The sequence below is a fragment of the Petromyzon marinus genome, unplaced genomic scaffold, assembly GCF_048934315.1.
Source record: "Petromyzon marinus isolate PM22_M1 ecotype Great Lakes invasive population unplaced genomic scaffold, UKy_Petmar_22M1.pri1.0 PM_G_Scaffold_76, whole genome shotgun sequence".
In the NCBI taxonomy this organism is placed as follows: Eukaryota; Metazoa; Chordata; class Hyperoartia; order Petromyzontiformes; family Petromyzontidae; genus Petromyzon; species Petromyzon marinus.
In genome coordinates this window covers 649,736-674,605 of record NW_027423031.1, presented here as the reverse complement: position 1 = coordinate 674,605, position 24,870 = coordinate 649,736, and the positions used below count along the sequence as shown (strand labels likewise).

The following is a 24,870-nucleotide window of genomic DNA, read 5'->3' as shown; positions in this document are numbered from 1 at the left end:
TGGTGAGAGAGGCCTGCTGTTCAGCACACCCGTGTTGAGGGGCCTGCTGTTCAGCACACCCGTGCTGGTGAGAGGGGCCTGCTGTTGAGGGGCCTGCTGTTCAGCACACCCGTGCTGGTGAGAGAGGCCTGCTGTTCAGCACACCCGTGTTGAGGGGCCTACTGTTCAGTACACCCGTGCTGGTGAGAGGGGCCTGCTGTTCAACACACCCGTGCTGGTGAGAGGGGCCTACTGTTCAGCACACCCGTGCTGGTGAGAGGGGCCTGCTGTTCAACACACCCGTGCTGGTGAGAGAGGCCTGCTGTTCAGCACACCCGTGTTGAGGGGCCTACTGTTCAGTACACCCGTGCTGGTGAGAGGGGCCTGCTGTTCAACACACCCGTGCTGGTGAGAGGGGCCTACTGTTCAGCACACCCGTGCTGGTGAGAGGGGCCTGCTGTTCAACACACCCGTGCTGGTGAGAGGGGCCTGCTGTTCAACACACCCGTGCTGGTGAGAGGGGCCTGCTGTTCAACACACCCGTGCTGGTGAGAGGGGCCTGCTGTTCAGCACACCCGTGCTGGTGAGAGGGGCCTACTGTTCAGCACACCCGTGCTGGTGAGAGGGGCCTGCTGTTCAACACACCCGTGCTGGTGAGAGAGGCCTACTATTCATCACACCCGTGCTGGTGAGAGGGGCGTGCTGTTCATCACACCCGTGTTGGTGAGAGGGGCCTGCTGTTCACTCCCATGCTGGTGAGAGAGGCCTACTGTTCATCACACCCGTGTTGGTGAGAGGGGCCTGCTGTTCACCACTCCCATGCTGGTGAGAGGGGCCTACTGTTCAACACACCAGTGCTGGTGAGAGAGTCCTGCTGTTCAGCACACCCGTGCTGGTGCGAATATGGCGCCGATGATAGTAGCCTCAGCCGGTCGGTGCGCCCTGTTTTGTCTTGTTTTGTCTGTCAATTCAGTGTTTTGCCAAGATTTTCGGAGTTCTCTAACAAGAGACGAACTTTTAAATATCAGGGAAACAACTCCTGTGGATTTAATTTCTACTTTTCTGCTTCCAGCGGCAGAATTAGTAGGCATTTTAGTCAATGCCGCGCTAGGCTTTGCTCAAGCAGCGAAACGCCGCCCAAGGGGTAAACGGTCGGGGGCTCTAGTACGGCTACGCAGACGCGGGATCCGAACAGTGCTTCCGAGCTTTTTCCTCTCCAACGTACGTTCACTGTACAACAAAATGGATGAACTTCAGCTACTGATGGTAAAAAACAAAGACTTTCTTTCAGCTTCTGCTTTGTGCTTCACGGAAACATGGCTGTGTGATTTGATTCCGGACACTTCGCTACAACTAGCAGGATTCCATCTTGTAAGATCGGATCGTGACATAGCACTCTCCGGCAAGACGAAAGGCGGTGGTATTTGTTTTTACATTAATAGTGGCTGGTGTGTAGATGTCACAGTGATTCTGCAACATTGTTCTCCACTCCTTGAATCAATTTTTATAACCTGTAAACCGTTTTACTCGCCTCGCGAGTTCGCGTCGCTCATTTTGGTCGGAGTTTATTTGCCGCCTTGTCCTCAGGTTAAAGAGGCCAAACGCATGCTCGCCGATCAGATTCTGAGTGTGGAGCGAGCAAATCCAGATTCGTTGGTTATCGTACTTGGCGACTTTAACAAAGGTAATCTCAGCCACGAACTCCCCAAATACATACAATTCATTAAATGCCCAACCAGAGAAGGGAACACTCTGGATCACTGCTACACTACAGTCAGTAGAGCCTACCACGCCGTCCCCCGAGCAGCACTAGGACACTGACCATGCCATGGTCCACCTGATTCCTGCATACAGGCAGAAACTAAAACTCTGTAAACCTGCTGTGAGGACATCTATACAGTGGACCAGTGAGGCTGTGGAAGATTTGCGGGTGTGCTTAGACTGTACTGACTGGGATATGTTCACGACTGCTACCAATAGTCTGGATGAACTCACAGAGGCTGTGACGTCCTACATCAGCTTCTGTGAGGACTGCTGTATCCCAACACGTACCAGGGTGAACTTTAACAACAATAAGCCCTGGTTCTCAGCAAAGCTCAGAAGGTTGAGGTTGGAGAAGGAAGAAGCGTTTAGGAGTGGAGATAGAGACAGATTCAAGGAGTCGAAGAACAGGTTTAGCAAAGCGGTGAGAGAGACTAAACGACTGTACTCAGAGAGACTAAAACACCAGTTCTCTACAAACGACGCTGCTTCTGTCTGGAGAGGGCTAAGGCAGATCACCAACTACAAACCCAGAGCCCCCCACACCGCTAACGACTCCCGCCTAGCCAACGACCTGAACGAGTTCTACTGTAGATTCGAAAGACAATTGGACTGTCCTGAACCACCCCTTCCAACCCAAGAGGCCCCATCCCCCACCAATACTACAGAGACGACTATCTCCTTTCAGGAGGGAGAAGTTAATAGACTTTTCAAGAGGCAGAATCCACGCAAAGCAGCCGGGCCGGACTCTATCTCTCCAGCCACCCTCAGGCACTGCGCTGACCAGCTGTCTCCGGTGTTCACCAACATCTTTAACACCTCCCTGGAGACATGCCATGTACCAGCCTGTATCAAGTCCTCCACCATCATCCCTGTGCCCAAAAAGCTAAGGCCAACAGGACTAAATGATTACAGACCGGTCGCCCTTACATCTGTGGTGATGAAGTATTTTGAGCGCCTGGTCCTGACACACCTCAAAGCCATCACAGACCCTCTCCTGGACCCCCTTCAGTTTGCCTACAGAGCCAACAGGTCTGTGGACGACGCAGTTAACATGGCCCTCCACTTCACCCTACAGCATCTGGATGCCCCAGCATCCTACGCCAGGATCCTGTTTGTGGACTTCAGCTCTGCCTTCAACACCATCATCCCTGCCCTGCTTCAGGACAAGCTCTTCCAGCTGAACGTGCCCTACACCACCTGTAAATGGATCACAGACTTCCTGTCTGACAGGAAGCAGTGCGTTAAGCTGGGAACACAAGTCTCTGACTCCAGGTCCATCAGCACCGGAACTCCTCAGGGCTGCGTCCTTTCCCCTCTGCTCTTCTCCCTGTATACCAACAGCTGCACCTCCAATCATCTGTCCGTCAAACTATTGAAGTTTGCGGATAACACCACCCTCATTGGGCTGATCTCTGGTGGGGATGAGTCTGACTATAGGTGGGAAGCTGACAATCTGGTGACCTGGTGTAGCCAGAACAACTTAGAGCTAAATGCTCTAAAGACAGTTGAGATGGTTGTGGACTTCAGGAAGAATACAGCCCCACTCACCCCCATCACCCTGTTAGACTCCCCAGTCAAAATTGTAGAGTCCTTCCGCTTCCTGGGCACTATTCTCTCCCGGGACCTCAAGTGGGAACTGAACATCAGCTCCCTCACCAAGAAAGCTCAACAGAGGATGTACTTTCTACGGCAGCTGAAGAAATTCAACCTGCCAAAGACAATGATGGTGCAATTCTATACAGCGATCATTGAATCCATCCTCACCTCCTCCATAACCGTCTGGTACGCTGCTGCCACTGCCAAGGACAAGAGCAGACTGCAGCGTATCATCCACACTGCTGAGAAGGTAATTGCCTGCAATCTACCAACCCTCGAGGACCTGCACACGACAAGGTCCATGAGGCGAGCGAGGAAGATTATGGCCGATTTCTCCCACCCTGGACACTCTCTGTTTCAGCTACTCCCCTCCGGCAGAAGGCTTCGGTCCATCAGGACCAAAACCTCACGCCATAAAAACAGTTTCTTCCCATCTGCTGCTGGCCTGTTAAACAAGGCCAAGGGCTTACACTGTTTTTAACATATTATCTACATAACCTGCCAAAGACAATGATGGTGCAATTCTATACAGCGATCATTGAATCCATCCTCACCTCCTCCATAACCGTCTGGTACGCTGCTGCCACTGCCAAGGACAAGAGCAGACTGCAGCGTATCATCCACACTGCTGAGAAGGTAATTGCCTGCAATCTACCAACCCTCGAGGACCTGCACACGACAAGGTCCATGAGGCGAGCGAGGAAGATTATGGCCGATTTCTCCCACCCTGGACACTCTCTGTTTCAGCTACTCCCCTCCGGCAGAAGGCTTCGGTCCATCAGGACCAAAACCTCACGCCATAAAAACAGTTTCTTCCCATCTGCTGCTGGCCTGTTAAACAAGGCCAAGGGCTTACACTGTTTTTAACATTTTATCTACATAACCTGCCAAAGACAATGATGGTGCAATTCTATACAGCGATCATTGAATCCATCCTCACCTCCTCCATAACCGTCTGGTACGCTGCTGCCACTGCCAAGGACAAGAGCAGACTGCAGCGTATCATCCACACTGCTGAGAAGGTAATTGCCTGCAATCTACCAACCCTCGAGGACCTGCACACGACAAGGTCCATGAGGCGAGCGAGGAAGATTATGGCCGATTTCTCCCACCCTGGACACTCTCTGTTTCAGCTACTCCCCTCCGGCAGAAGGCTTCGGTCCATCAGGACCAAAACCTCACGCCATAAAAACAGTTTCTTCCCATCTGCTGCTGGCCTGTTAAACAAGGCCAAGGGCTTACACTGTTTTTAACATTTTATCTACATAATGACACCTTGCCGATATTAACTATGTTAACCTATTTGTATTTTTTATTTTTAAATTATATCTTAAAGCTATTTTATATTCGATATTTATTCAATTTTATATACTTCAGCCCCTTGGTGTTAGACTTTTAACCCTTATTATAGTAAGACTTGTTTTAAACTTATTTAAGATTTTAGATTCCTATATGTTGAATGTATGCACCATCCTGCCAAAGTAAATTCCGTGTCGGTGTGAACTTACATGGCGAATAAAACCCTTTCTGATTCTGATTCTGAACTGCTCTTAGCTTCCAGAAGGGGGGGCGTGGCCAGGACGGAGCCAGGCCACGGCGGGGGGATAAGAGGGAGCCCCGGGCGAGAGCTCGGGGCTGTCGCCGGAAGCGGCTTCCCTCGCCGTGCTGTCGTCTCGCCACCATCATCGCAGCCGTCTTCACCATCGCCAGATGCCGCTAGCTAAGACAGCCTGCCAACTGTTCTAGCTAGATAGTGCCGCTGACGATGGACGGTTCTGTTTGAGATATATACACAGTGTACACCCACGTAGGGTGTGTGTGGTCCCCATTGTGTGTGGAATAAAAGTGCCTCCAATTACTACTGTCTCCGAACTGCGTCACTACACTTTTAAAATTGGGCTGAAGTGGTCGATAAAAAATCCTAAAGCAAATATTTGGTGATACTGCATTGGCAGTGGTGCACAATGACTTATTGCTTGTGAATATTGCAAGCTGTGGTTAAAATGAACTAGCTTCACAAATAACTATTTACACACAGCAACATTAGAAGTGTAATTTATTGCCATGCAGTTTTCACATTCTGGATATCTGCAAGTTGGCTTAATTGAGAAAAAAAATAAACCTTTCATAAAAATTGAGCTTCGTTCAAATGAAAAAAAAAATACCAACATTTCAAGAATAACAAGTCCAGCATACATCTTTAACTTTCCGATTAGAAGACAACTCCATCTCACCAGTGAAGATGCAACAACTTAAATTTCGTATACATGGGATCAAACAAATGTCCTTAATTTAACCATAACAGCCACGTGATGCAATGGGAACTAGGAACGACGCCAACTCTGTTTAAACAAGACAGATTGTATGGTTGGGGCAATGTCACAGCTCAAATGTAAATAAACTTAACTGACAAACAGGACACTAGACTCGCGTATTATTATTATTATACTGTGCACGCAATCAACATAACACCGTACTCTTTGGTTATTTCGGTAAAGTCACGTAGGTATAAAATAAAATGACGGTCGCTTGTTGTGTTGCACCCGAAACGTCGTGATTTATTTTATTTTGTAACTACTACTTGATGACTTTACCAAAAGAACCAAGGAGTATGGATTCCTGCAGTCACGAACGCTTCAAATCAAGAAGAATAACACTATTTATACATTTTGATTTAAAGCTTTCGTGAACGCAGGGATTCATATTCTTGGTTCTTCCGGTAAAGTCTCGCAGAAGGGAAACAAGAATATGAATCCCTGCAGTCACGACAGCTTTAAATCAAAACAACAATCTTATTTGTGAATGTTGCAGTTAATTTCCACACTCATCGTGTGGCATACTTTAGCTATTTGTCGGACACCTTTGCTTAAAATGTCACAGTCAAAAGTTTTAAAACCAAATAACTCTAAGCATTAAGGGGCTGCTTTGATCATCAAAAGAACACATCTTGTGTCACAGAATGCCATCATGTTTAACATTAACTGGCCAGGGGATAAGAGTGCTTGACTCCAAATACATAGTTGACCAAGTTCCACTTACTAGAAGCTCAATTGTGATGGTGCTATAGACAGGAATGGCCCCACCAATGGAATATGGAGTTTCCACAACTAGCTCGGAGGTGCTAACAGAGATAAGGACCACCAAACCCACATTTGAGCATTTGGTGACCCGTCAAATTTGGCTCAGAATACTCAATCAGCAAGATACAAAATGTAAAGAGAACACATCAGAAGTTGTGTAGCCAATAAGTCCTGTTTACCAAACCTACTTGGTTACAGAACTTAGGAATTATATTATTTAGATCCAGAGCAAGACCAAAATTAAGTTATAATGCAGGTGACCTTTTCAATAGCAAGGAAAAGTGTAGCTCTCATTCAAAACGCGGGTGTGATGGAGACATGCAGATGGCAAGCCTTGGGCAAAGGCACAAAAAAGCCAGACTCAGAGCAAACAGCCAAGGAACAGGGAAAGCTGATACGCTTAGACAATGCAATTTTTTTACACAGAAATGGTTACAGTCAAACAAAGAGTGCAGTTGCTTAATTAATTTTCCAGTAGGAAACAGCCAGTTTCACCTTAGACTCCACCCTGATTAGCCAAATGTGTCTAAGCACATGTTTAATATGCAGTTGTATTTTTTATTTTACTATTTTTCTGCATGCATAACTAATGCTCCGAATTGGAATATCGAAGCCAATACACAAGGCAGGGAAATTCCTCCTGGCAGCAGATCGATGTCTTAATTAGTAAAGATGCCACGAGAAACACCACGGGAATATCTTCTGGCATCTCTGCAAGAGGTCACACTTAACCAGCACATTCATGTGCTCCATTAGAGCAGTTCAATGCGTGTCAGTCATCTGACATGTGCTACTTATATTTCACTCTCAGAGTTGGTCGAATCCAAATTAAGTGAAACGAAAAATGCAAGGTGGCTCTCTGATATAGGTGTAACAATGGTGCTACTAGTTACACCTCGTGATTAGATGAATTGCCGCAATTTAAAACAATTATAACATTGCAGTGAATGTTGCAGTGGTCTTGAGCCCATTTCATACACATTCAAATAAATATATTATTTTATATTAGATTAAATGAACGCTTAATTACATGAGAAATCGATACTGATAAGAACCCCCAACGAAAAAAAGTGTTAAATGCTCATGTAGTGTGTGCAGCTGAAAGGCTCAACCACACGTTGCGCTAAAACGCTTAACTTTTGAAAAACGTTGATCTCTATTTTTCTTTCTCTAGGATTAAGGGGGCCTGTCGTGGGCAAGTTTCTGATGCAGGTCTAGAGGCCCTGGTGGTGCTCACATCAATGTGGACACACGATGCCCATGCTGGTGTCACTCAGGTGGAGGCATGGGGGTAAAGACAGGCTAAGCCGGTGAGAGATGAATGTTGGTTTGAAGGTGAGAGGGGCACGGATCACATTTAACGTTATCCTGGAACGTGGAGAGGCGGAGGGGTCCGGAGAGACATGGGTAGGTAGCAGCCTCGCCAGCTCAATCTTCCCACTCGTCCTCATCAAAATCATCGTCATCATTGTCATCATCATCCTCGTCTGTTAGGACAAGTTAACAGCAGTTGTAAGAGACAGCCTCATCATGTCAAGGGATGGCCCCAAAGATTATGTTTAATTGTTCTCACTTTAGCAGTGCTAGATGGCTTCCATGTATGTGTAGAGGTGTTAACTACGCGCTGTTGCGTAACCTGCATTGCCACCAGGGCAGTGCAGCATTACCCCTGGGTACAACGGTTGGGGGCAGTCGAGGTGAAACGGATCGTGGCCAGGGTTTGGTACGAGCCAATCAGACGGTTCCACGTGTGAATGTATGATTGGTTCTACCTGGCCACGAAGGAGTATAAGACAGGTGACCCAACGGACCTCGGGGAGTTCTCTCCCTGCACGAAGATAGAAGACTGGGCTGAAGCCTAGCTAGGACCCTGGACCAGCCTTTCAGCCCTTCTAAGGGCTAAGGCTCGGCATACCCAGTGGTCAGGACCCACCGGGCCAGTGGTGGGTCAGATAGCCTCCCCTAGGTCCTAGCCGGAGGACTAGGATAGCGGTAGACGTGTGAGTCCCGCCAAGTCCGGAGGTTGCACCTCCTTAGGTATCAAGGAGGTTAGCGGTAGATGTGTGAGTCCCGCCAGGTCCGGAGGCTGTACCTCCCTAGGGTATCGGGTGAGGGGACCGAATATCCCTCTGTGTGTGTTAAGCGTTGTTTAAGGAAATAATACAATAAACAGAGTGTGCCTCCTAAAGAAGTCTGCTCGTCCTTACAACACTACAACTGGTGTCAGAAGTGGGGTGTTCTGTCCCAAAAAGTTGATGGCATTGGAAGGGTTGTTGCCTATGGTAGCAGAGTCTTCTCTCTTGCTGAACAAAGATACTGTGTGACCAGACGTGAGCTGCTGGCCATTGTTTTTTTTATTCAGCAATACAGGCCGTACCTGTATGGTCAGCATTTTACCGTGCGATCTGATCATTCGGCTTTACAGTACGCTCTGCGGGTTGACCAACCGTCCGGGCAGCTTTCTCGGTGGCTCGAAGTCCTTCAGGACTACGATTTAAATGTCACTTACCGTAGGGGTGCACAACACACGAATGTCACTTACCGTAGGGGTGCACAACACACGAATGCCGATGCGTTGTCTCGCCTCCCGCCGGCTCAAAAATGTGTGTGTTTTTTGGGCTCGGGCCGTTGTAAGCCGCCACTGCCTGCGCAGGTCGCGCCTCTCACAACGGTGTCAGCCGCACTTCCCGCCGCCTCAGCGCCGATGTTGGATCATGCAGATCCAATGGCCAGTGACGATTTGCTGGGGCTAACTTTGGCCAAATGGGGTCGGCACCAGGGCGAGGACATGTCGTTATTGAGGTTGCGTCGCCACGCGAATAATGCGGTTCCAAGACAGGGCAAATTTAATTCATTTGTCATGAAGCACGGCTTGTTGATGCATCGGGATGCTGACTCGTGTCAACATAAAATCGTCGTGCCATCCGCCTTGCGATGCAAGGCCATGTGGGCGGCGCATGAGCGTTTATTGCACCTGGGTGTTCATAAGACCATTGGGTTGTTGCGGTTGCAATTTTTCTGGCCGGGCATGCTGCGCGAGGTCACTGACATTTTGCTGGGATGCACCCATTGTGCGCAACGTAAACCGCCGGCTAAACTGGCATGTCCACCCCTGCAACCCATTTCGGTCTCTCGTATAAATGAGTTGGTGGCTCTCGATATTTTGGGGCCTTTTCCTACTACGCCACGGGGTAATAAGTACCTTCTGGTTGGGGTAGAGTATTTTACACGGTGGCCTATGGCCTGGGCCCTCCCCAACCAGTCGGCGGCGGCCATTGTGGACGCCTTTGTTCAAGGCTACGTCCTGGACAAGGGCGCACCAGAACGGTTGCTGTCCGATCAGGGAAGAAATTTTTCGGGAGCCTTGCTAAATGATGTGTGCCGCCTGTTGGGCACTAAGAAAGTGCGCACTTCGCCCTACCATCCCCAGACCGACGGCATGGTGGACCGCCTTCATAGAACTCTCACCGCTATGTTATGCCATCAGGTCGATGAATCCCACCTCTATTGGAACTTGCAGGTTCTGGGGGTCCTCGCCGCATACCATATGGCACCTCACGCGGCGACGGGATTTTCCCCGTTCTTTCTAATGTACGGCAGGGATGCCTTTCCTCCCGCCGACGTTCGGCTGGAAATCGAACAGCCACCGCAAAAGTCAAAGCTCGTTGACCACTTGCGATTCAACCTCCGTAAGTTGGCCGAGGCACGGGAGTCCGCCATTGAAAATTCGGCTTCCCGCCAACGGGCGAATTTGCGACTGCGGGACCCTCGGTCGTACACGCATCGGTGGGCACCGGGAGACAGGGCATGGCTCCACTGCCCCCAGGTGCCGGTGTCCACGTCGACCAAACTCCTCAGACCATGGCGAGGCCCGGTTGAGGTAGTGGAAGTCCTGCGTCCCCAATGTGTTAAAATTAGCTGGGACGGCGTCGCTGGTGCGTTCACCCCTCTCGGTTAAAACCCTTCGTCATGCCACGCGTCCCTCCACAACACACACGACACGGGGGCCGAGTGTGCGACGCGTCCAACGAGCCGGATGTTGCCCCGTTGGTGCCTAACCCACAGCGCAGGCGTGTCATTCCTCCTGCAGATGACGCGGGAGTGACGGCTCCATGCAGGCCACGTTCGGCCTCAATGGACCGTGGAGCAGCAGGTGTCCCCATGGAGATGCCTAAAGGCCCACCGGATGCTCTGGCTCATCCTCCTTCTTCCCTTGTGCCGCCGACAAAGCCTGCCATCCCCTACGATGGTCCCGCGAAATGCACGTGCGCGAAATCTCGCCGGTTGTTATGTTTTTTTGGCATGTCTAGTGCCTTGTACATACGTTATGTTGTTAAGGGGGGTATTTATAGGGGTTTTATTGTTCTTGTTGTTCGTGAGGCACACTCACAATTCTTCTACCGTTGGTAATTTCGGAGTTTCCCATTGTTGCAGCGGGAACGCTGGAGCTTCCGAAGGAGGGGGTGATGTAGAGGTGTTAACTACGCGCTGTTGCGTAACCTGCATTGCCACCAGGGCAGTGCAGCATTACCCCTGGGTACAACGGTTGGGGTCAGTCGAGGTGAAACGGATTGTGGCCAGGGTTTGGTACGAACCAATCAGACGGTTCCACGTGGGAATGTATGATTGGTTCTACCTGGCCACGAAGGAGTATAAGACGGGTGACCCAACGGACCTCGGGGAGTTCTCTCCCTGCACGAAGACAGAAGACTGGGCTGAAGCCTAGATAGGACCCTGGACCAGCCTTCCAGCCCTTCTAAGGGCTAAGGCTCGGCATACCCAGTGGTCAGGATCCACCGGGCCAGCGGTGGGTCAGATAGCCTCCCCTAGGTCCTAGCCGGAGGACTAGGATAGCGGTAGACGTGTGAGTCCCGCCAGGTCCGGAGGCTGTGTACCTCAGGTATCAAGGAGGTTAGCGGTAGACGTGTGAGTCCCGCCAGGTCCGGAGGCTGTACCTCCCTAGGGTATCGGGTGAGGGGACCGAATATCCCTCTGTGTGTGTTAAGCGTTGTATAAGGAAATAATACAATAAACAGAGTGTGCCTCCTAAAGAAGTCTGCTCGTCCTTACAACACTACACATCCATGATGTGTGGATGCGCCGATGCCGGAACAGCGTGTTGGTAATTACAAGTCCATGGGCTGAACAAAAATCTAGCAGCCTCCTACCGTTGTTATTAAGCTGATCCGGCCCATGCCCTCCAATCACTCCAGGCCAGGTGCCAGCATCATGACCAACTCGGGCATTGAAGTCACCCAACAAGATGACTCTATCCCGAGGGGCCACTTTAGCCAGCACCTGTGACAGAAGGTCATAGAAGGCATCTGACTCATCGGCTTTGCCTGCATCCCTCCACGGATGTTCGTCTTCGGTGGAGGCATAAGTAACCACGACCACCAATCCTCGCCTCCGATTGATGGGAAGGCAAGCCCAAAGTAGCCTGGGGCTTACAGCTTCCCACACCTCACCGCCACGCTCCCACGCCCCCTTCATTCTTTTGTTCAAAAGAAGAGCCACACCTCCTGAATGCCACAGAGATCCAGGCGGTACCGTTCCAGCACCCGATAGAGGAGTGGCAGCCTCTCCTCCGCAGTGAGCGTTTGAACATTCCACGTGGCCATCCGAAATGGCTTTTCGTTGTTTCTGGAGGAGCCCCGAGGGTTGAGATTCAATCTCCTGGCTCCGCCAATTGGGGTTTGGCCAGGAGACGTCATAGACGCCTGTCAACCCCGGGGCCTCCGGCACAAGCTTATTTGTTACATATTTAAGTTTAAGTCGTAGTTTCGTGGTAATTTTTTGAAGATGGAGGGGTTACCAGCCCCTCGCACCCGTCCAGAGCCCCCGTTTAGCCCCTGTGGTGGTCACAGACGCCATGAGGGGAGGAGCCAATCAAAATTGGACCTCCCCCCACAGCACTGTCCACGACAGAGTTGCCCGTCCGGCACCGCGAGGTGCATACACAGGTACACACACAGGTACACACACAGGTACACACAGGTACACACACACAGGTACACACACACATACAGGTACATACACAGGTACACACACAAACAGGTACACATGCAGGTACACACACAGGAGGTAGGGGGTACACACACACAGGTACATACACACAGGTGCACACACACACACACAGGTACACACACAGGTACACACACACAGGTACACACACACAGGTACACACACAGGTACACACACACAGGTACACATACACAGGTACACACACAGGTACACACAGGTACATACACACAGGTGCACACACAGGTACACACACAGGTACACACACACAGGTACACACACAGGTACACACACACAGGTGCATACACACATGTACACACACAGGTACACACACAGGTACACACAAAGGTACATACACAGGTACACACACACAGGTACACACAGGTACACACACAGGTACACACAGTACACATACACACAGGTACATACACACAGGTACACACACACAGTTACACACACAGGTACACACACACATACAGGTACATACACAGGTACACACACACACAGGTACATACACAGGTACACACACACAGGTACACACACACAGGTACACACACAGGTGCACACACACAGGTACACACACACAGGTACACATACACACAGGTACACACACACAGGTACACACACACAGGTACACACACAGGTGGGCATCACACCCACACACGATAGTCGATCATGTTCAATTCTCATGTAATCAAAGTAGGAATCGATTCATTAAGATTAATTTTCGACCGCTTAATTCTCATGTTATCCGAACGGAAATCGATTTAATTAGCTTAATCAACCGTATATCGATTCCCATGTTATCCCAAATGAAATCGACTCTATACATCCGTTACTCTACAATAATCGATTCCTAATGTTATCCCATTAAGAATCGATGCGAGTATAGTTAATCGAACCGGGAATCGAATTTCTCTCCACGTGACTAAAGATCGCTCCATGGCGATGCGTCAACTCGTCTCTAGACTTGGCCTACTCTTCCTCTTCCTCCTCCTCCACCTCGTCACGTGGTGCAGCAGCCACGGTGAGCCGGGCCGGTCGATACATCGGGTGCCAGGTTGTGGTGGACGTGGGGAGCGGTGGTGCAGTGGTTAGCGCACTGTGTGAGCGAGTGTGGGGAGCGGTGGTGCAGTGGTTAGCGCACTGTGTGTGTGAGTGTGGGGAGCGGTGGTGCAGTGGTTAGCGCACTTTGTGTGAGTGGGGAGTGGTGGTGCAGTGGTTAGCGCACTGTGTGAGTGTGTGTGGGCAGCGGTGGTGCAGTGGTTAGCGCACTTTGTGTGAGTGTGTGGGGAGCGGTGGTGCAGTGGTTAGCGCACACTGAGTGCTGTTTGCCCATCTCCCCAGCCTCGGCTTCCCCATTGAATGTGCGCGTGGAGTCTCGAGACCTGCTGACACAACTCCGCTGGGAACCAGCTGACGTGAACCCCGCCACCAGCAGCGTCACCTACAGAGTGGAGAGCAAACTGTGAGATGGTCACTCACTCACTCACCCACTCACTCACCCACTCACCCACTCACTCAGTCACTCACCCACTCACTCACTCACACACTCAACCACCCACTCACTCACTGACTCACCCACTCACTCACCCACCCACCTACTCACTCACCCACTCACTCACTGACTGACTCACTCGCCCACTCACCCACTCACCCACCCACCTACTCTCTCACCCACCCACTCACTCACTGACTCACTCACTCACCCAGCCACTCACTCACCAACTCACCCACTCACTCACTCATCCACCCACTCACGCATCCACTTACTCACCCACTCTCTCACTCGCCCACCCACCCACTCACCCACTCACTCACTCACTCGCCCACCCACCCACTCACCCACCCACTCCTCACCACCTCCTCCCCGTGTCTCTGTCTGTGCAGCTATGGACGAGCCCACTGGCGGAACATCTGCGCTGCCACAACAGAGACTCGGTGCGATGTCTCCTCAGCTCTGCGGCATCCCGGTGACCGCTATCAGCTGCGCGTCAGAGCCACCGTTTCATCGTCATCACCGGTGGCCTCACCAATCTCCTTGCCCTGGGTCGTGGTTGAGGTCTTACCCTTGAAGACAAGTCAGTGGCTTTGTCTATGTGTGGGTCTGGGTTTCTCAGTCTGTGTGTTTCTGTGTATTTGTCTGTGTCTCTGTGTGTCTATGTGTATGTTTGCGTGGCTGTGTATGTGTTTCTGTGTGTCTCTGTGTGTCTGTCTGTCTGTGTGTATGTGTGTCTGTATGTGAGTGTCCCTGTGTGCCTGTGTCTCTGTGTGTCTGTGTATTTGTCTCTGTGTCTGTCTCTGTCTGTGTGTATGTATGTGTGTATGAGTGTCTGTATGTGAGTGTCTCTGTGTCTCTGTGTGTCTGTCTGTGTGTATGTATGTGTGTCGAAAAGCCACTACGGGTGGCCACATGGAATGTTCGAACGCTCACTGCGGAGGAGAGGCTGCCACTCCTCTGTCGGGAGCTGGACCGGTACCGCCTGGATCTATGCGGCATTCAGGAGGTCCGGTGGACCGGCTCTGGCTCCTGCTACCATGAGGGGTGGACAGTCCTCTACTCGGGGCAGGAGACTGCCAAAGAACAGTGCAGTGTATAGTGTAGTGTAAAGTGTAGTGTATAGTGTAGTGTATAGTAGTGTATAGTGTAGTGTATAGTGTAGTGTATAGTGTAGTGTAAAGTTGTTGTTGTTGTTTGTAGGAGGAGGAGGCGCCCCGAGCCTGGACCACGAGAAGCTGCAGATGAGTGATGGTGTCAATGTCGTGTGCAGGTAAATACCACCATCACCACCATCACCACCACCACCATCACCACCATCACCACCATCATCACCATCACCACCACCATCACCACCATCACCACCATCACCATCACCACCATAACCACCATCACCACCATCACCACCATCACCACCATCACCACCATCACCATCACCACCACCATCACCACCACCATCATCACCATCACCACCATCACCACCACCATCACCACCATCACCACCATCACCACCACCATCACCACCACCATCACCACCATCACCACCATCACCATCACCACCATCACCACCATCACCACCATCACCATCACCACCATCACCACCATCACCATCATCACCACCACCATCACCACCATCACCACCATCACCACCACCACCATCACCACCATCACCACCATCATCACCATCACCACCACCATCACCACCATCACCACCATCACCACCATCACCACCACCATCACCACCATCGCCACCATCACCACCACCATCACCACCATCACCACCACCATCACCACCATCACCACCACCATCACCACCATCACCACCATCACCACCACCACCACCATCACCACCATCACCACCATCACCATCACCACCATCATCACCATCACCACCACCATCACCACCATCACCACCATCACCATCACCACCATAACCACCATCACCACCATCACCACCATCACCACCACCATCACCACCATCACCACCATCACCATCACCACCATCACCACCACCATCACCACCACCATCATCACCATCACCACCATCACCACCACCATCACCACCACCATCACCACCATCACCACCATCACCACCATCACCATCACCACCATCACCATCACCACCATCACCACCATCACCATCACCACCATCACACCATCATCACCACCACCATCACCACCATCACCACCACCATCATCACCATCACCACCATCATCACCATCACCACCACCATCACCACCATCACCACCATCACCACCACCACCATCACCACCATCACCATCACCACCATCATCACCATCACCACCACCATCACCACCATCACCATCACCACCATCACCACCATCACCATTACCACCATCACCACCACCATCACCACCATCACCATCACCACCATCATCACCATCACCACCACCATCATCACCATCACCACCATCACCACCATCACCATCACCACCATCACCACCACCATCACCACCATCACCATCACCACCATCACCACCATCACCACCACCATCACCACCATCACACCATCACCACCACCACCATCACCACCATCACCACCATCACCACCACCATCATCACCATCACCACCATCATCACCATCACCACCACCATCACCACCATCACCACCACCACCATCACCACCATCGCCATCACCACCATCATCACCATCACCACCACCATCACCACCATCACCATCACCACCATCACCACCATCACCATCACCACCATCACCACCACCATCACCACCATCACCACCATCATCACCATCACCACCACCATCACCATCACCACCATCACCACCATCACCATCACCACCATCACCACCACCATCACCACCATTACCATCACCACCATCACCACCATCACCACCACCATCACCACCATCACCACCATCACCATCACCACCATCACCATCACCACCATCACCACCATCACCACCACCATCACCACCACCATCACCACCATCATCACCATCACCACCACCATCACCACCATCACCACCATCACCACCATCACCATCACCACCATCACCATCACCACCATCACCACCATCACCACCATCACCATCACCACCATCACCACCATCACCATCACCACCATCACCACCATCACCACCATCACCATCACCACCATCACCACCATCACCACCACCACCATCACCACCATCACCACCATCACCATCACCACCATCACCACCATCACCATCACCACCATCACCACCATCACCATCACCACCATCACCACCATCACCATCACCACCATCACCACCATCACCACCACCACCATCACCACCACCACCACCATCACCACCATCACCATCACCACCATCACCATAACCACCATCACCACCATCACCACCACCACCATCACCATCACCACCATCACCATCACCACCATCACGACCATCACCACCATCACCACCATCACCATCACCACTATCACCACCACCACCACTATCACCACCATCACCATCACCACCATCACCACCACCACCACTATCACCACCATCACCACCATCACCACCACCATCACCACCATCACCATCACCACCATCACCACCATCACCATCACCACCATCACCACCATCACCACCACCACCATCACCACCACCACCATCACCACCATCACCATCACCACCATCACCATAACCACCATCACCACCATCACCACCACCACCACCATCATCACCACCATCACCATCACCACCATCACCATCACCACCATCACGACCATCACCACCATCACCACCATCACCATCACCACCATCACCACCACCACCACTATCACCACCATCACCACCATCACCACCACCATCACCACCACCATCACCATCACCACCATCATCACCACCAACACCACCACCACCACCACCACCATCACCACCATCACCACCATCACCACCACCATCACCACCACCATCACCATCACCACCATCACCACCATCACCATCACCACCATCACCATCACCACCATCACCACCACCACCATCACCACCACTATCACCACCATCACCACCATCACCACCACCATCACCACCATCACCACCATCAACACCACCATCACCACCATCACCACCATCACGACCACCACCACCATCACCATCACCACCACCATCACCACCATCATCACCACCATCACCACCACCATCACCACCATCACCACCACCATCACCATCTCCACCACCATCATCACCATCACCACCATCACCATCACCACCATCACCACCACCATCACCACCACTATCACCACCATCACCATCACCACCATCACCACCACCATCACCACCATCAGCACCATCACCCTCACCACCATCACCACCACCACCACCATCACCACCACCATCACCACCACCACCATCACCACCACCAGGTATGTAGAAGGGCTGAACGATGAATCGATCTGAAATCGAAATCGCAATTTGAACAATGCGATGAGCAAATCGCAAAGGCTGTGATTCTGTGCGTGTCTTTATTTATTTCACTTAACAATTGTTCTATGTTTGATTGTTCTATTTCATAATTGGTTTTTTACAAAACTGACACCTTTTTTACAAGGAGTCATGTTCACATTGACCACAATACCTGCGGTCGGAACGCAAACACAAAACAACTCTGATAATGTATGTGGCACTGTCCTTGAAATTGATTGGTCCACACCCGAGACAGCTTTCTTTAGAGCCTCGTCTCACGTTGGTGTTGGACCAGATGACGTCAAAAGGCGCACAACTCAAAGGCAATGCACCATCAGAGTATGAGAGCTCGGGGTGAATCATTTACACCATTGGAAACCTCATTTGCCAGTAACAAAATATGATCATTGTTTTTTTACCCTTTTTACATTATCAGAGTTGTTGTTTTGTGTTTGCGTTCCGACCACAGGTATTGTGGTCAATGTAAACATGACTCCTTGTAAAAAAAGGTGTCAGTTTTGTTGCAAGATAAAAGGGTGAAAAACCAATTATCATATTTTGTTACTGGCAAATGAGGTTTCCAATGATGTTCTATTTCAATTAGAACATTTTCATAAATACACGCTGGAAGCAATTCAAGTTCTCATTCTTGCATGAGAACATCCAGAGCAGCTCATATTGCGGTGGTATCACGTGGAAATGACTCCATCACGTGTTTTACATCGATTACACAGTGAATATCGAACCGGAGCTTGACTCAATATATTTTTTTTATCGCAAATCAAATCGCAATCGATCTGTCAGAGAAATGTCACTTGGATATCTTCCCCAAGTGGCTGAGCCCCAGTACGGAGTCTGACTCCTCGCTCACTGTCCTCACTTCTTACAGTGACTTGGACAGCAGCCTGCTGGCCGGGGGTCGCCATGACGACAACTACGACGGTGATGGTGGTGGTGATGGTGGTGGTGATGTTGGTGGTGATGGTGGTAATGGTGGTGATGGTGGTGATGTTGGTGGTGGTGATGGTGGTGGTGGTGATGGTGGTGGTGGTGGTGGTGATGGTGGTGGTGGTGATGATGGTGGTGGTGGTGGTCGTTGTGGTGGTCGTTGTTGTTGTTGTTGTTTACCAAGGTAGAGCCTCGCTCTCTCTCGTAGGGATGTCAGTTGAGTAGCAGCGAGCATGGGAATCGATGTCCAGGTTGGAACTTTACAACGTGGGGCCTAGCCACGCGGGGCCTTGCCTCCTGCCCTCGCCTGGTTGCGTTCACTTTAATAATCTCGCTTAGTTGAGCAATCTTTGTAAGAAAGTAATCTACCAGGCTATGCGTTTATTGTGTGTTGATCGACTCTCTGTGTTGCATTGCATTACATTTAAAAATTTTACTCAGTTTCTTTGATTAAGTGAGCTTTTGATTTAATGCTTTCTTGACTGCGGGGATTCATATTCTTGGTTCTTTCAGTAAAGTCACCACCGCGTAGAAGGGAAACAATAAAATAAAATAAAAATTTAAAACAATAAAATTCTCACGACGTTTCGACTGCAACACAAGCAATCATCATCAGGTGTGAAAACCATCAGCAAGAAAATGTTCTTGCTGTGGTTTTCACACCTGATGATGATTGCTTCTTGTGTTGCAGTCGAAACGTCGTGAGAATTTTATTGTTTTATATTTTTATTATTTTATTGTTTCCCTTCTATGTGGTGGTGACTTTACCGAAAGAATCAAGAATATAAGTGAGCTTTCTCTCTCTCTGCGTGTCCTCTTGTTATTATTATTTCCTGCAGTCACCAAAGTTCCAAATCTCTTATTGACACAAGGCCGTAATTATAATATATTATAATAATTATAATATGTTATAATAATTATAATATATTGGTGGGGGACATATCCCCCACAATAATCAAATATGGTCAAAATGCCCCCCCAATATATTGCTATAAAAATAGATATTTTTTAAAATAATAATTGCTATGCTATGTTAATAAAAAACAATTTGCTAAACCTTGGCCACAAAATGTGGACTTGTCTTCATATAACAATGCGTAGATTTGTGTTTATATGATTGCCTTGTACTTTATGAACCCCTAATCTCTGCCATTACATACTATGAAACAAGAAAAGTTAAAAAAATAAACAGCAGAGCAATGTAATACAATACAATATTATACATTATTGTATCAAATAAAACAAAAATACATCCCATGTGTTAGTGAAATTTTTCAATATTTTAGGAAATTAGTTTTCAAATTTAGATTTTTTTCTGGGGGGGGACCCTAGAGCCCCTGGTAGATTTGGTCCCCCCCAATGTTGACTCCATGGCTACGGCCTTGCATTGACTCGCGGATTTCTCTACACCCCTCCCCTCTCTCTCTGCCCCCCTCTCTCTCTATTTAAGGCCTCGACACAGAGGCGTTGTTTCTCTGTGTGCCTACAGTGAGGGAAAAAAGTATTTGATCCCCTGCTGATTTTGTACGTTTGCCCACTGACAAGGAAATGATCAGTCTATAATTTTAATGTTAGGTTTATTTGAACAGTGAGATACAGAATAATAACAAGAAAATCCAGAGAAACGCATGTCAAAAATGTTATAAATTGATTTGCATTTTAATGAGGGAAATACGTATTTGACCCCCTCTCAATCGGAAAGATTTCTGGCTCCCAGGTGTCTTTTATACAGGTAACGAGCTGAGATTAGGAGCATACTCTTAAAGGGAGTGCTCCTAATCTCAGCTTGTTACCTGTATAAAAGACACCTGTCCACAGAAGCAATCAATCAATCAGATCCCAAACTCTCCACCATGGCCAAGACCAAAGAGCTCTCCAAGGATGTCAGGGACAAGATTGTAGACCTACACAAGGCTGGAATGGGCTACAAGACCATTGCCAAGCAGCTTGGTGAGAAGGTGACAACAGTTGGTGCGATTATTCGCAAATGGAAGAAACGCAAAAAAACTGTCAATCTCCTTCGGCCTGGGGCTCCATGCAAGATCTCACCTCGTGGAGTTGCAATGATCATGAGAACGGTGAGGAATCAGCCCAGAACTACACGGGAGGATCTTGTCAATGATCTCAAGGCAGCTGGGACCATAGTCACCAAGAAAACAATTGATAACACACTTCACCGTGAAGGACTGAAATCCTGCAGCGCATGCAAGGTTCCCCTGCTCAAGAAAGCACATATACATGCCCGTCTGAAGTTTGCCAATGAACATCTGAATGATTCAGAGGACAACTGGGTGAAAGTGTTTTGGTCAGATTAGACCAAAATGGAGCTCTTTGGCATCAACTCAACTCGCCGTGTTTGGAGGAGGAGGAATGCTGCCTATGACCCCAAGAACACCATCCCCACCGTCAAACATGGAGGTGGAAACATGCTTTGGGGTGTTTTTCTGCTAAGGGGACAGGACAACTTCACCGCATCAAAGGGACGATGGACGGGGCCATGCACCGTCAAATTTTGGGTGAGAACCTCCTTCCCTCAGCCAGGGCATTTAAAATGGATGGTGGATGGGTATTCCAGCATGACAATGACCCAAAACACACGGCCAAGGCAACAGGAGTGGCTCAAGAAGAAGCACATTAAGGTCCTGGGGTGGCCTAGCCAGTCTCCAGACCTTAATCCCATAGGAAATCTGGAGGGAGCTGAAGGTTCGAGTTGACAAACGTCAGCCTCGAAACCTTAATGACTTGGAGAAGATCTGCAAAGAGGAGTGGGACAAAATCCCTCCTGAGATGTGTGCAGACCTGGTGGCCAACTACAAGAAACGTCTGACCTCTGTGATTGCCAACAAGGGTTTTGCCACCAAGTACTAAGTCATGTTTTGCAGAGGGGTCAAATACTTTTTTCCCTCATTAAAATGCAAATAAATTTATAACATTTTTGACATGCGTTTATCTGGATTTTTTTGTTGTTATTCTGTCTCTCACTGTTCAAATAAACCTTCCATTAAAATTATAGACTGATCATTTCTTTGTCAGTGGGCAAAGTACAAAATCAGCAGGGGATCAAATACTTTTTTCCCTCACTGTATGTGTGTATCTCTCTCTGTGTGTCTCTGTGTTATCTCTCTCTGTCTATGTGTCTCCGTGTCTGTGTTTTGTCTCTCTGTCAAATTGAGCAATCTTTGGAAGAACGTTATCAACCAGGTGGGGTGTTGACTCTTATGTTGGCCGACTCTCTGTGTTGTATTGCATTACATTTCTATTCTAGATTTAAAGCTTTCGTGACTGCTAGGATCCATACTCTTTGGTTCTATTGGGTAAAGTTACGTAGGTAAAAAATAAAATAACAAAAATCACGATGTTTCGGCCACAACACAAGCGGCCTTCATCAGGTGAAGGGACGAGACTGTCTGGAGGACAGCGCTGGAGTGGAAAAAGCCACGCGCAGATCACGACCTTTAAGCTGTGTGAGAAGAAACAAAGCGCCTTGACAGGAATTAGCATAGAATTTAGCATTGATATGGCTCATTGAAATAGCTAAGTTAAAGTATACACATCCGCAGAGGCACCCCTTGACAAAGGAATTAGCATAGAATTTAGCATTGAAATAGCTGAGTGATTAGCTTGTAACTGGTCACAGAAATAGCTATGTTAAAGTCAGAGCATATACATTCACCGAGGCACTTAGTACAAATCAAACAGGAGAATTTAGCGAAATACAACCACGCTCAGACCGCGGACCTTTAAACTGTGTGCGAGCAAACAAGGTGTCCTGACAAAGAAATTAGCATAAAAATTAGCATTTTATTGGCCGATTTTAGAAAAGAGGTGTTGTACGTGCCGGTGGACTTGCCGTTTGGCGCGGGGGGGGGGGGGGAGGAGAGTTTACCTATTGATGGTGTGAAAAGGGAATTTATAAGAGCTGCGAAAGTTTGGGGTACCACTACTTGAAAAATATACTGTACCATTGAAATTAGTTTAATGTTTAGTTCGATTTAGAACATCTTTCCAATGGTTGCTAAATTTGAAACCATCTTCTCGGTTGAAATTGTGTCTGTGTTTGTAGATCTGAATTGCCTCGTGAACAAATCTCTGATAAAAACCCGTGGGTTTGCAAAGAACCTTGGTATCGGAGAAAATTATATCGTGATCCCCCACAGCGTTGTAACAGTGATCAGCCATGGCAGAAAATAATTCGTTTTGCCGTGTTTCAAATCTGATTTGTGGTCGCGAATTCGGTCAGAGACATGTCGCTTTGTCTCCCCAATATAGCAATCACCGCAGGTACAACTCAATTTGTAAACCCCGGGGTACTGTAAGTCAGGAATGACATCCTTCACGGATGGGATCAGATCACGAATTTTGTGTACTGTATTGAACCGGACCTGGATCTTGTGTTTGTTTAGAATTTTGGAAATCTTTTTAGTAATGCCTGCTATATATGGTAGTGTGATGGTTTTGACCGGAGTATCAAGTGGTTGTTTCTGTATGGAGGGAGAAACAGCTTGGCGGATGGTACGGTCAGAGTAACCATTCCTTTTGAGGACCAGTTGTACATGTTTTAATTCACTGGTCAGGTGGTGTTGGTCCGAAATGCAATGAGCCCTATGGTATAAAGTTTTGATGAGAGAATTCTTTTGGGTTGGGTGGTGGTGGGAATCAGGTTTCAAGTAGGAATCTGTGTGGGTGGGTTTCCTGTAGACAATGCCCCAATGAGCCATCAGGTCTCCTCTCAAACAGAACATCTAAGAATGGTAGCTTGCCATCTTTCTCCACTTCCATGGTGAATTTGATGGCGGGATGTTTGGAATTGATGTGGTGTAGGAAAAGGTTCAGAGCTGGGAGGCCATGTGGCCAAATCACGAAAGTGTCATCCACATATCTCTTCCACAGGGAAGGTCTGAGGGTGGAAGTCTGGATGGCATCTGATTCAAATTTCTCCATGAAAATATTGGCTATCACTGGTGATAAGGGGGATCCCATGGGGGTACCCTCATTTGTTTTGTAGGAGCCATTCCAAGTAAAGTAGGTATTGTTGAGGCAGTGCCTAACCAGTGCAGGTGTGTCGGGGTCTAGTCCATGTTGGACCAAATTTTCAATTATTTCAATGGTATCAGGTACTGGGACCTTGGTGAACAAAGATACCACATCGAAGCTGACAAGGATATCGTCAGGGGACAGTACAACGTCTTTGACCTACGTGACTTTACCCAATAGAACCAAAGAGTATGGATCCTTGCAGTCACGAAAGCTTTAAATCTAGAAGTGTACACACACACACTGTACACGTACACAGTGTACACACACACAGTGTACACACACACACACACAGTGTACACACATAGTGTAAACACACACAGTGTATACACAGTGTACACACAGTGTACACACACACGGTGTACACACACACAGTGTACACACACACAGTACACACACACACTATACACAGACACAGTGTATGCACACACAGTGTACACACACACACAGTGTACACACACACAGAGTATACACAATAATGCCCACGTTGTTGTTGCTGAGCTCACGCACCCAAGGGAGGGAGCAATGGAAAATT

The 24,870-nt window shown here is 49.0% G+C and overlaps 1 protein-coding gene across 1 annotated transcript; it reads left to right on the top strand.

Moving 5' to 3' along the window:
* Positions 1–13,286: 13,286 nt before the first annotated feature.
* Positions 13,287–19,931, top strand: LOC142920779 (uncharacterized). Its single transcript, XM_076062852.1, has 5 exons — positions 13,287–13,467; positions 13,788–13,908; positions 14,331–14,521; positions 15,142–15,211; positions 19,243–19,931. The coding sequence occupies exons 1-5, from the start codon at positions 13,383–13,385 to the stop codon at positions 19,487–19,489; spliced, it is 714 nt and encodes a 237-aa protein (XP_075918967.1). The 5' UTR covers positions 13,287–13,382; the 3' UTR covers positions 19,490–19,931.
* The last annotated feature ends 4,939 nt before the right edge of the window (positions 19,932–24,870 follow it).